Raw genomic sequence first — 14,321 nt, 5'->3', positions numbered from 1 at the left:
TGGCCAGTACTTACCTCAGCTCAGTACAGCCGATAGATACACAAAAAACAGAACCGAAAATTTATGTTCCTAGCTTTCAGAACAAATGTTCCTTCATCAGGGAAGAGAGAGGGGAAAGAAAGGGAAGAAGGGAAAGTGGATTCAGTTACTCACAACCCAGGTTATGAAGCAACAAGGAAAGGAAAACAGGGAGGGTAGCAAGGATGGAGGCATGGTTGTCAGAGGGAAGCCAAAGATATTCTACTGTAAGTACTGTGCCAGCTTCAAACCAAAGAGGATGCATACAGAAGTAAAGAGGTATATAGTATAAAGATAAACACAACTATGTAGGATGAAACGATGCGTGAATGGCTAAAGAGGAAAGGGAAAGAGGAGAAGACTCAAGAGTAAATGGGAGTGAGGTTGTTTAATGTAGGTTCGGTCCAGGGGGATGGCAGGATGAAAGGATGTGTTGGAGTGCAAGTTCCCATCTCCGCAGTTCAGAGGGAATGGTGTTGGGTGGGAGAAGCCAAATGGCACATACGGCGTAACAGGTTCCTAGGTCCCTAGAATTATGCTGGAGGGCATGCTCCGCTACTGGGTATTGGACATCTCCTAGGCGGACAGTTCGTCTGTGTCTGTTCATGCGCTCAGCCAGTTTAGTTGTTGTCATACCGATGTAAAAGGCTATGCAGTGCAGGCATGTCAGCTGATAAATGACATGTGTAGTTTCACACATGGCCCTGCCTTGAATTGTGTATGTTTTACCAGTAGCGGGGCTGGAGTAGGTAGTTGTGGGGGGGATGCATGGGGCAGGTTTTGCAGCGGGGTCGGTTACAGGGGTAGGAACCGCTGGGTAGAGAAGGTAGTCTGGGAATATTGTAGGGTTTAACAAGGATGTTACGGAGGTTAGGGGGGCAACGAAAGGCAACTCTCGGTGGTGTGGGGAGAATTTTGTCAAGGGATGATCTCATTTCAGGGGTTGACTTGAGAAAGTCATATCCCTGGCGGAGTAATCTGTTGATGTTTTCGAGGCCAGGATAATATTGGGTGATAAGGGGGATGCTTCTGTGTGGTCTGGGGGTAGGAACATTGTTGTTGGACGGGGAGGAATGTATTGCTTGGGAGATCTGTTTGTGGACAAGGTCTGCAGGATAGTTGTGGGAGAGGAAAGCACTGGTCAGGTTATTGGTGTAATTGTTGAGGGATTCATCGCTGGAGTAGATACATTTGCCACGAATACCTAGGCTGTAGGGAAGGGAGCATTTGATGTGGAATGGATGGCAGCTGTCAAAGTGAAGGTACTATTGTTTGTTTGTGGGTTTGATATTGACAGATGTGTGGATGTGAGCTTCAACAAGATGAAGGTCAACATCCAGGAAGATGGCTTGAGTTTTGGAGAAGGACCAGGTGAAATTCAGATTCGAAAAGGAGTTGAAGTTATGGAGGAAATTAAGGAGTGTTTCTTCACCATGAGTCCAGACCACAAAGATGTCATCTATAAACCTATACCAGGCCAGGGGAAGCAGCTGTTGGGTCTTCAGGAAAGCCTCCTCCATGCGGCCCATGAAGAGGTTGGCATAGTATGGAGCCATCCTGGTTCCCATGGCCGTTCCCCTGATTTGTTTGTAGGTCTGGCCTTCAAAAGTGAAGTAATTATGGGTGAGGATGAAGTTGGTAAGTGTGATAAGGAACGAGGTTTTTGGAAGATCTTCGGGTGGGCGTTGGGAGAGGTAGTGCTCAAGGGCAGAGAGACCATGGGTATGTGGAATGTTTGCATAAAAGGATGTAGCATCTATGGTGACAAGAAAGGTTTCAGGTGGGAGAGTAGTGGGAATGGATTTGAGGCATTCTAGGAAGTGGTTTGTGTCTTTGATGTAGGATGGGAGTCTGCGGATGATAGGTTGGAGGTGTTGGTCTACCAGAGCTGAGATACATTCTGTTGGGGCTTTGAAGCCTGCTACAATGGGACGGCCAGGATGGTTCTCTTTGTGGATTTTGGGTAATAGGTAGAAGGTAGAGGTACGTGGCTCAGGTGGAGTGAGTAAGTCTATGGAAGCCGTTGTGAGGCCTTGTGAGGGACCTTGGATTTTTAGGATTTTCTGCAGCTCAGTCTGGATGGAGGGAATGGGATCCTGGGTAACAGCTTTGTAGGCTGAGGTGTTGGAGAGTTGACGCAGTCCATCTGCCACATACTCCACACGGTCAAGTAGCACAGTTGTGGAGCCTTTATCCGCCGGGAGGATGACAATAGAGCAGTCTGTTTTCAGCTCCTTAATGGCACGGGATTCAGCTGGGGTGATGTTGGGGGTTGTCGGGATGTTCTTCAAGAAGGACTGGGAGGCAACACTGGATGTGAGGAATTCCTGAAATGTCTGCAAGGGATGGTTTTGGGGGAGGGGAGGAGGATCCCTTTGAGAAGGCGGTCGGAACTGTTCTAGACAGGGTTCAACACTGGGTCTAGTATTTGGAGTCTGTGTTTGTGTAGTGAAGTGATATTTCCAGTTGAGGTTCCGGGTGAATGAGAGGAGATCTTTAACCAGGGCAGTGTGGTTGAATTTAGGTGTGGGGCTAAAGGTTAAGCCTTTTGATAGAACAGATGTCTCTGGAGGAGAGAGGGATCTGGATGAGAGGTTTAGAACTGAATTGGGAAGCTGTTGGGAGTGGTGGTTACATGAGGTAGTGTAGAGATTCAGGACAAGTTGGGTAAGGGCTAAGGATTGAAGGTTCTGGAAGTCCAGGAGAGACTGATGGAAGGAGGAATTGCACCCAGAGATGGGAACTTTTAAGGTAAGTCCTTTAGGGGTAATTCCAAAGGTCAAGCAGGACTGGAGGAAAAGTATGTGCGATTGCAGTTTGGCTACGGTGAATGCATGTTTCCGGAATGAATGTAAATAATGTGGTATAGGATTAGGGTACATAGTGGGTAACTGGTGGGTAGGGAAATTAAATAACTAAAGTTAAAATAGTAATCATAAGAAGGAATAAAACATGGAGGGAAGGACGAGCACCTCTGCCACTCATCCCCCATCTTCAGTGCTTGTACACCATATCTCTTTTCTTGATTTTTTTTTAAATCCAACTGGAACAGAAGTATATTACTTGACAGCTCACAACATGCGTTCCCCATTGCCTGCTGATCAGCCATCAGTATTTCAATGGCCTTTTGCATTAAATGTCCATGTTCACTATCATAAACCAAAATCTGTAGATAACAACTATTGTAAATGTTTCGCTTCATACAAACCTAAGCTTAATTTATAGAAAAAGACTGCTTAATTTAACCACAGTCAATATGAGTCTTTTTAATTTTTATGTTTTCTTCTTTTCCTGTCAGTGCATTGATTTACTTCCTCTGTCCTAAATAGAAAAGTGAATAAATTGCTTTATGACTTCATTGTTAATTTGCATTATTTTCTTTCTAATGTATTGATGATTCATTATTTAAGTTTTTATAATTAATTTTCACACCTTGTTCTATTGATATCTTCCATTAATCATTGAAGTTATATTATTATTTATGTACTGCTCAACATGCCATTGCTCTTAACACACTGCATACCGGCTGCTGCACCATGGTTGCAGTTCTCGGAAATTTTCATAAGATGTGCGCAAAATGAACATGTCTTCCTTATTTGAATGTAGCTGGAAAAACAGGCCTTTATGTAATGGCACACAAAACTGGCAGTAGTATCTTGTTCCACTTCTTATAGGATAGGCTGTGCAAACTCTGCAAGGTTGTTCTGGATATTTCTTTTTTTCTGCTTCCCACAATAGTCCAAACAGTAAGTTCTTTCATGTTCCTTGACAATCAACCAGATGGATCCTTAGCAGGAGCTCGTTTTGTAGGTCGGATTGATTCAGTTTCTCCACAGCTGCTGCACCAACTTGTTGATCACTTGTCCAGGGTCTTGCAACTTCTTTTAGCAAAGTTTTACATTTTTTATATGTCTAGATTTAGATTTCTGTGCACTTTGTATGCGTTAAACAAAGCACAATTTATTAGAAACTAAACTACTTTCTGTGTCCATTTATTGGTTTTCCGCATTATCCCACAATATGAAATATATTGATCAGTTCTTTCCACACCTTTCATAAACTTATTGTACATCACAATATATTTTAGTTTCTGCATGATTTGTCCTTGTCGTGTTTCTTTCTTTTTTTCTTCTGTCATTATCATGGATGCATTGTGTATTGTTGTTATCATTCTCATTTCCCTTTTATCTTTCTATACCTGCAGCAAAATGTCACCTTGTCTTTGAAATGTAGTGTCACCTTTCATTAGATTCGGCTTCTGTTTGTGGACAGAGACCTCTGTTGATTTGTACTGTGCCACAAACTCTAGTTTTCCTTTCCAGACATGTTTTCCCAATAGCTGTACCGATGTAATAATTGTCTTTATAAACATGGTGCCACATGTCAAGGTGACATGAAAATGCAGAGAGAATAGAGTCTTTAGGCTTATATTTCTGGACTAGAGATTTGCATATAAACAACCAAACTGTATTTGATAGGTAATGCAGGATTATATGTCAGGAAATGAAACCGTCCTCTTGGTGGTATCATTGCTTCATCAAGAGAAAGCTCCTGTTCAGGTTTGTAGGCAGTCTGAAAGTGATCTAGAAGCTACTTTGGTAGAGTCTACCTTCCTAACTATTCTGTAAGGAATTGTCATTGAAATGTCACAATTTCCATATCTGCTCAAATTGATTTCTGCTCATTAGCTTGCAAAAAAATCAGTCTCTATTAGGGGAACAATAGTCCTTCAAATAATCTTTTTTTTTTTCATTTTCCCCATCAAGATAATTATGCCCAGAAATTTTTTTCTGTTGAGTAGCAGTGATATTGGTAAATTTGGGAAACTTGGGAGATTCTTTATAATGAGTTTTGTTTTATTTGTAATAAAAGTTTGATTGTGTCAACATCTGATCAAAGAATTCATCCCCTAGAAATAATTTCACAGTGCTTATAATACTATTGATCTCACTGGGAAGGTTTTTACACATGCAATTAAATGTTTCTAAAATAATGATCTTATCCTTCTTCAGCCAACTTTCACCGTCTGAGGCTTCATCATCTAAATCGTGTAAAATTATCTCACTTTGGTTGATTATAGACCTGTTGTTCTCTTCTTCACTTCCACCATCACTATCAGTAACATCATCTGAATCACTTGGAACACAGTACTGACTATTTTGTGGAACTGATTGTTGGTGGTAAAACAAAAGATAAAAAAAAAGTTCATACTGCTGTTCACTGCATTGAACCTTTTGTTAAATTTGAATAGTCACTGGTATGAGCAATAGGTCTCAGAAAACTTGCACAAAATGAAAAACGTAAATTTACATGATCCGTCCACAACAGTCAGACACAGAATCCCATAAATCTACGTGAGCCGTATGCAATGCGTTAAGATCAGTTTCTAAAATTGAAGAAATAACAAATGCAATAGCAAATCACAAAAATTTTAGACCAAGAATAATGTAAAAAGTACAATGAAGTGGAACTCCAACAAAAATATGCACAACAAGTGTGTGTGAAAACACATAGGCACTTTTTTTAGAATTCTGATGAATACTACACTATATTGATTACTCTCAATTTAAAGTTTTCAAGTCCTGTTATTTCCTTTGTCACTTCTATAGGTTTCTTCCTATGTTCTGTAGGATAATAAAGGAGAAGTGTTTGTAAATTGAAAACTGTCAAAATATTTCACCTTTCATTTTTCACATGCTTTGTAATTTTGAAAAAGCATAATTCTTCTTATGCTCAATGTAATCAAAATAATAATTTTAGTTAATTTAGTTTCAGTACTCTCATTCAGTTGTGGCAGAAGCATACAGCTGTGACAAAGCTGTGCGCAAGCCACCTAATACAGATGTTGAGATTGCAGTCTTCATTTTATCACAAAGAGAGTAAATTTAAAAAAAAGTAAAGCATATGCGTTACTCAGTGCATTATACAAAAAGGCATGCACAAGACAGATGCCTCCAAGCATAAAATATACTGACCTGCCACAACTTTACTCTTCTCCATGACTTGCCGCGCTAGGAGCTGATTCAGTTGCAGAAGATGTTCCCGTTGTCGTTTCTCTGCAGCAACCTTTTTCTTCAGTGTTGCTGTTTGATGTTCCTCCTCTGGGAAAAATAGCCACCAATGAGAGATGCTGTCATTTGGTTATATGTATGAAGTCTTTGGCAGAATATTTTTATGGAAAATCTGACACTAAGTCATGTGTGTGTGTGTGTGTGTGTGTGTGTGTGTGTGTGTGTGTGTGTGTGTGTGTGTGTCTAATTCGGAAGAAAGCCTTTTGGCTGAGAGCTTACTTGTTTGAAGTTTATTTGTTGTATCTATCTGCGACTCAAATCTCTGTTGTATGGGGAGTAACAATCTATCGTTTCCATAATATTGTCATTATTCCATCCTGGATTTTACATTGTTTTATTGAAAATCTGATTGCTAAAATACTTCACATTTATGTACAGGATGAAATAACAACAATATGGAAAGGACAGATTGCCACTCAGCACACATTAGAGGTGCTGAGCCACAGACAGGCACAATAAAAAAGCATGCTATAAATATTTTGCTTTCAGATAAAGTCCTTCATCGAAAATGAAAAATGCACACATGTTCACACATGCACAACTCACACACACTGTCATTTCCAGGCATGAAAGTGACAGTGGCCATCTATGTGTGTTGTGCTTGTGTGAATGAGTGTGTGTTTTCTACTTCTGATGAATGACTGTTCAAAAGCTTAAATATTTCTATCATTCTTTGTCACTTTGCCTGTCTGTGATCCAGCTCCTCCTCTAAGTGGTGAGTAACAATCTGTCCTTTCCATATTGTTGCACTTATGTATACAATTTCTCAAAGATGAAGTATTTGTCAGTGTTTATTTACATATATTTAAATAACAATGCTAACGTCCACTTCTGAAATTAAATAGTTCTCTTAATTCTATTTTATTGTAGAAGTACTCTTTGCAGTAGTGCAGACAATTTTATATGCAGGGCATCTGCAGCTGCTGAAAATCATGATGTATGAAAACACTGCTGGTAAAATTTAGTTTTAATTGACCACACTTACAGCTGCATCTTCAGGTGCAACCAACACATTTTAGAAATTGAACTATGATCATAAACTGTATTGGAAATTTGAGATTAGTATAAAGATTATTTGAAAAAATTGTACTCACTATTAGTGGAGTGGACAGTTGAAATCAAGTTTTAGCAGCTGTCAGTGGTGTTTTCATTCACCTTTGCAATATAACATGACTAAATTTATCCTGGTGTACCTACTGGACGTGGCACTGGGCCTGATCAGTGGCAGTGAAGTTAATCTTTAAACTGCACCCACAATTAGTTGCACTCATGCTTTTGTTCCATCATGATTGATAAAAACTGGACCCATTTTGCAGTGTGCGGTGTGCTCAAGATAAAGCATACTGAGAGCAATATGCCAGCAAATGTGGCTTTGCAAATCTGCAACTGCTACATTTTTGATGTTGCAGCAAGCTTTAGGAGATGCACACCTCACAAAACCACCAGGGTTGGGAAAAGGTGAAGGTGGAATACAAATTCCATTCAGGACACCTGTATAGAATGTAATGACTTCCTAAAATTGTGCCCTGAAATGAGGTCAGTTCTGTCTGACATTTTGCCCACAACACCTAGAATATGGTAACTTTTTGCCCCCTCCCCCCCCCCCCGCCCCCCCTCCACTCTCTGAAATACCCTGGTCGGATTCTATGCTCCTTCCGCACACATTTTCCTACTCAATGGGTGCTACTGCTGTGGCCACTCTCCCCCTGCTGTAAGACTTGCTCTATACACCCTCTTACCACCAACTATACCAGACCTGTAACTGACAAAATCAAAGGGTAAGCCACCTGTAAAATGACATGTCATGTACCAGCTGTTAGGTAAACACTGTTTGGATTTCTACATTGGTGTGACTGTGACCAAGTTGTCAGTTAGGATGAATGGGCATAGACATAGGGTGTATACTGGCAACACACAATATCCTGTTCCAGAGCATGCTCTACAACATGACAGTCATGACGTCAGTACTGTTTGAGCACATGTTCCATCTGGATTCTCCCCTGACATCAGTTTCTCAAAACTCTGCCCACAAATAATGCAGTTAGCTTTCCACTCTTATTAACTCTTTCACAATGTTTTTTTCAGTAATCTCTGTTTTGCTTTTTACTTATCTTCCCCGTTTAAGCTCCCAGTTTTTCAAATCTTGTCCGGTGTAGTACCCAAAAATCAGTCTTTCCTTCACATCCCATCTGGTAAGTCACCCTGACCTGGGTTCTGAGCATTTTTTTTTTTTGTAACCCTCCCCATTTCCTAAACTTCACCAGACCTTTTCACTCAGCTCTCTCTTCCTTACCCTTCAGCCTTTCTGCCAGAAGGAGACACTGGTTCTGAAAGCTTGAACATTTCCTTAACTTTTATTACATGTTTTCTCCTGCTGCCACTTGGTGAGTAGATTTTTTTTTATCTATACAGTTATGTTATGATTTCTTGGACAGTGTGATTACAGGTGATGAGACCCAATTGTTTTTATTATGATTCACAGACAACATGACCAAGATGGGAATGGTATCAAAAGAAAAATTCACTCAGTAAAACTGTACATCTACAAGGCTACTCAAATGCTATTTGGGGAGCAAAATAACTGATGATGGTCGAAGTAGTGAGGATATAAAATGTAGACTGGCAATGGCAAGGAAAGCGTTTCTAAAGAAGAGAAATTTGTTAACATCGAGTATTGATTTAAGTGTCGGGAAGTCGTTTCTCAAAGTATTTGTATGGAGTGTAGCCATGTATGGAATTGAAACATGGACAATAAATAGTTTAGACAAGAAGAGAATAGAAGCTTTCAAAATGTGGTGCTACAGAAGAATGCTGAAGATTAGATGGGTAGATCATATAACTAATGAGGAGGTATTGAATAGAATTGGGGAGAAGAGGAGTTTGTGGCACAACTGGACTAGAAGAAGGGATCGGTTGGTAGGACATGTTCTGAGGCATCAAGTGATCACCAATTTAGTACTGGAGGGCAGCATGGAGGGTAAAAATCATAGAGGGCGACCAAGAGATGAATACACTAAGCAGATTCAGAAGGATGTAGGCTGCAGTAGGTACTGGGAGATGAAGAAGCTTACACAGGTTAGAGTAGCATGGAGAGCTGCATCAAACCAGTCTCAGAACTGAAGACTACAACAACAACAACTCTGGAAATCTCATTTAAGTGGCTGGTAGAAGATTCACTGGACCATTGCCACAATAATTCTCAATTATTCCACTCTCGAACAGTGCGTGGAAAACATGAACAACTATATCTTTCTGTGTTAGCCCTGATTTCCCCTATTTTATTATGATGATCTTTTCTTCCTATGTAGGGCAGCATCAACAAAATACTTTTGCATTGGGAGGAGAATGTTAGTGATTGAAATCTTGTGAGAAGATCCCGCCATGAGGAGAAATGCCTTTGTTTTAGTGATGCCCACTCCATATCCTGTATCATGCCAGTACCACTTTCTTGCTTATTTCATGATAATACAAAATGTGCTGCCCTTCTTTGAACTTTCTCAATTTACTCCATTAATCCTATCTAGTAAGGATCCCACATCACACAGCAATACTTCTTTTAAGAGAACAGACAAGTGTAATGTAAGCAGTCTCTTCCGTAGATCTGTTGTAGCTTCTAAGTGTTCATCTAATAAAACAAATTCTTCAGTTCATCTTCCCCACAACATTTTCTAGGTGTTCTTTCCACTTTAAGTTGTTTGTAATTATAATTCCTAGGTATTTAGTTGAATTTATGGCCTTCAGAATGGACTGAATTATCATGTAATCAAAGTTTGATGAATTCCTTTTAGCACTCATGCGAATGACTTCAAATTTTTTATTATTTAGGGTCAATTGTCAATTTTTGCACCATAAAGATAACTTTTCTAAATCGTTTTACAGTGTTTTTTTTATCTTCTGATGATTTAACAAGGCAGTAAACAACAGCATCATCTGCAGAACACCTAATACTGCTGCTCAAATTGTCTCCTAAATCGTTTATATAACGCTATCCTGGGGAATGCCAGAAATCACTTCTGTTTTACTTGATGGCTTTCCATCAGTTACTACAAACTGTGACCTCTCTGACAGGAAATCACAAATCCAGTAGTGTAACTGAGTCAATATTCCATAAGTAAGCAATCTGATTATAAGCCATGTGCGAGGTTCAGTATCAAAAGCCTTCTGGCTTTTGAGAAATACGCAATCAATCTGAAATCCCTTGCTGATAGCACTCAGTACTTCATCTGAGGAAAGAGCTAGTTGCATTTCACAAGAACAACATCTAAATCTCAGTTGACTTCAAGGTAATTCATAATGTGCTAAAACAATTTATGTTCCACAATCCTGCTGCTTATCGATATTAATGATATGGGCCTGTAATTTAGTGGATTACTCCTATTGACATTCTTGAATATTGGTGTGACCCATGCAACTTTCCAGTCTTTGGGTATGAATCTTTCCTTGAACAAGCAATTGTATATGACTGTTAAGATGGAGCTATTTCATCAGCATACTCCGAAAGGAACCTAACTGACAGACAATCTGGACTGGAAGACTTGCTCTTATTAACCAAGTTAAGTTGCTTCACTACTCTGAGGGTGTCTACTTCTAAGTTACTCATGCAGGCAGTTGTTTTTGACTCAAATTCTGGAATATTTACTTTGTTTTCTTCAGTGAAGGAATTTCAAAAAACTGTGTTTAATATCTCTGCTTTAGTGGCTCTGTCGTCAATACTATTTCCACTGCTATTGCACAGAGAACACATTGACTGTATCTTGCTGCTAGCACACTCTACAAACAACAAGAATCTCTTTGGATTCTCTGTCAGGTTTAGAGACATGGTTTCATTGTGATTCTGTTTAGTGTACCATGGGGGATCAGCTCTGTCGTTTGTTAATTTATTTCGTATAAATCTCTCAATAGCTGTTGACAGTATTTCTCGGAATTCAAGCCACATATGGTCTACACTTACATTGTTTATTTGGAAGGAGTGGAGATTGTCTCTCTGATAGATGACAAGCGAATTTTTATCTTCTTTTTTGAATAGATATATTTTTCATTTATTTTTGGTAAATTTGAGAGTTACAGTATTCAGTCTTGGTATGACAACCCTGTCTTCACTAATCCCTGTATCCACTTTGATGCTTGCTATTAGCTCAGGATTATTTTTGCTGAGAGATCAAGTGTGTTTTCACAACCATTTAGTATTAACTGCTGGAAATAATTTTCAGAGACTGTGTTTAGCACAATTTCAGATGATGTTTTACACATACCTCCGAATTTCAACATGTATTTTCAACAACACATCGAGGGTAAATAATTAATGAGTCGGGCACTTTGATATTGGATTCAGTTTTCTTTGAACCTTTCATTCATTGTATCATTTGAGTTGGGAGGTTGGCAAAAAGATGCAGTTATAATTTTATTCCAGTTACGAGAGAAACTCTCCCCTCATCCTTACAACAGATGACTCCACATCATCTTAGGGCTTAAGTGACCTAGACTTCCTTTTCAACCTTTCCTATAACACCTTCTCACGCTCTCAGAATGGAAGTACTGGGTTCAAAAACTAGGATAGTTTAGCTTAATTTTATGAGCTCTGTCACCAGTACAAAATATTTCATCTCCTCCTTAAGGTAAGTACTGGTCAGCAATTCTGTCTCGAAGTTTGAAACAGCACATACAAGTCTCACATAACCACAAAAAGGCATGCATGGGTAAGTTAAAATAAAAACCTCACTCATTTTTTCTCTGATGACAAGGGGAGGTCTATGAGTTTCATCCTGAAAGACACACCATAATCATCCTCTCACTATTATCACCTCAGACATTTTAAATTCTCTGCCTGATAGAATAACCTCTCCAGACTTCCCCATACAATACAGTTTTAAGTTCTTTGTATTCAAATTCCTTCAATCTCATCAACAATTGAGAATGGAATATCAATGATGAAAAAACCTGCAACAACTATTTCTGAAACAATAATTCATTTTTCAGTAATTAAGGTATTGTCACAGTGATATCTGTACTCTGAATGATAAAAAAGTTTCACAGGCTGCTTGTAGACATATGATAACAAATTGGAAATATCTAGAAACTCCAGTGATAAATTACAGTTACTAAATTCAAATACTTTTCTTTTTTTCCTCCTTGTGCCATGAAAATCAAACAATAAGATTGTAAATTCTACTATGTTAGCCCATATATCATTTATAACACAAGAGGTACACTACAACAAGTTAAGATGTAATTACAATTCATATATTGTACAAATATAAGCAGAGGTTGCTTGTACTTACCAATGCCCTCAGAAGCACTAATTGCACTTGTTTCGGAAAGCATCTTTCGAATTGCTTCTGCCTTCTTAAGGCGATGCAACTGCTCTTCTGCAGAAAGTTCAGGTGCCTAAGTAACATAAAAACATGGAATTTCTATTTGATTCTGAGGGCATTCTTCCGGATAATTTATGATGCTGGCATTTTAAAATTAACTGATGCACATAAAACTTGAAATGCTATTATGTAAGGTAACAAAATGGAAAAACAAGGAATACAGATTTTTAACTTGTGTTGTGACAGTACCTGCTCAGGAATGTAGCGTTCTGGGATAATAATCTTGCTTGGTGTACCAAGTATACTATCAATGGTGTTTTCATTGTATTTAAAGTCCTTGTGACTCATTGTTGACCTGACAACATCAGGTGCATTAATACGTGGGCGGAGTGCTCGTTCCATATCCAGATCATCTCGCGACCGTGCAGATCCCTGAAAAAAGGATGAATGGTTTGGGTAACATTTAGTTTCACCTAAAGTTTATTACCATCTGTAATTCTAAAAGTTTTTATGCAGGAAACAACAAACAGATGATAATTTGGGTTTTGTCAACGTTTTTATGTTATGTATTTGTTTAAATCTGACTTTGAATTAATATAACCTAAAAATTTCATTACAGAGATTTCCATAATACACTATTCCACCATGGAATCAACATTTTCTGATGCAGATAATTTCAGACTACGAAAACAACATGTTTTCCAAAAGTTTAGAGTGAAATTTATGTGTGAAATAGGAAATAGTTAACTTGGCTACAAAGTCAGAAATATATCAACTTAATGTAGTTGCTCAAAATCCACAGTCATTGAAACAGACAGAATATTACTAGCTTTGATTACTTTCACAGTCTGTGTAAATGATATTGTAAGCATTACTGCAATCCCTGCAGTTGCGATATTTATAGAATAGCGCAGGGAAACACATATCAGGTAGTTTTCACAACAAAGTTGGGTTATTTAAGAATTATGTTTATCATTTCTGATCAGACTGTAATTTGTCAGACACTAATTTTCCTAAAGAGTGTCTCACAATGTAACAGCGTCATCAATCTGCTGAAAGAAAAATTAACATTATCATTACACTAAGATGAGTGAAGTGAGAGAGAAATTGGATACTGAACTACATGTAAATGGGAGGTGACAGTGTATCATTATGTTGTGCTCAGTACATTGCAACAGGATACCACACAATGTTTTAGGTAGTGGAGAGTGAGGACTGAGACAAAAACTGATGGAATGGAGAAAATAATGGCCAGAAGAAATATGATCACAAAATTCAAGAGTGGAAACTGATAACTGACAGTTAAAAAAGCTCCAATGAGTCACAACAGAAACTGGGCAAATACTGATAACACAACAAAACAGATAAATATTATGCTTTTGAATTTAATTTGGAATCAAAGTAAAATATAAAATTTAGCTGTCACTGAATAACTGGAACAAGGAAGAAATCAATACAAGTCATCATTCATTTCATTTTGATAGTAATCATATATTCATCTACATTCAGAACATTATTTACAACAATAAACAGATCTGCACATTCCATTCCAACCTGAGAGTTACATGTCTTACACTTCTGTCACTTTCCTGTATCTTTTATTGCTTTGCTGATTACTCATTCATGCTTTGCAAAGATCTTCAATATTTGTTTATAAGAGTTTTACACTGTTTTCTGGTCTGTTTATTGGCAACCATTAATCATTACTCAATGTGACTCAAACATGAGAGAAGTTTCTGCCTTTGCCATGTTGCAGTGCTAGGACAACTTATGACCGTACAAAGTGGAAGGTAGGTAAAATTTAAAAATATTTTACCTGTCCACCAATTAATGCATTCTGACTTTGAGCATATTATACTTGTTGTATGCATATTAATGATTTTTGGACTGCATTGTCCCTGTCACACCCTGGTGTTATGAC

The 14,321-nt window shown here is 38.4% G+C and overlaps 1 protein-coding gene across 1 annotated transcript in view; it reads right to left on the bottom strand.

Moving 5' to 3' along the window:
• LOC124805452 overlaps window positions 1-14,321 on the bottom strand; it is a gene marked incomplete at its 5' end in the record, with an annotated part of 688,368 nt that overhangs the window by 33,966 nt on the left and 640,081 nt on the right. Inside the window, 3 exons of the mRNA XM_047266014.1 lie at window positions 5,994-6,119; window positions 12,368-12,473; window positions 12,650-12,832. Coding sequence (XP_047121970.1) covers window positions 5,994-6,119; window positions 12,368-12,473; window positions 12,650-12,832 — 415 coding nt within the window. The remainder of the gene's footprint in view (window positions 1-5,993; window positions 6,120-12,367; window positions 12,474-12,649; window positions 12,833-14,321) is intronic.

This window comes from Schistocerca piceifrons, chromosome 7 (assembly GCF_021461385.2).
Source record: "Schistocerca piceifrons isolate TAMUIC-IGC-003096 chromosome 7, iqSchPice1.1, whole genome shotgun sequence".
Classification (NCBI taxonomy): domain Eukaryota; kingdom Metazoa; phylum Arthropoda; class Insecta; order Orthoptera; family Acrididae; genus Schistocerca; species Schistocerca piceifrons.
Note: the sequence above shows the minus strand (reverse complement) of the source record. Positions and strands in the feature narration are given on the sequence as shown.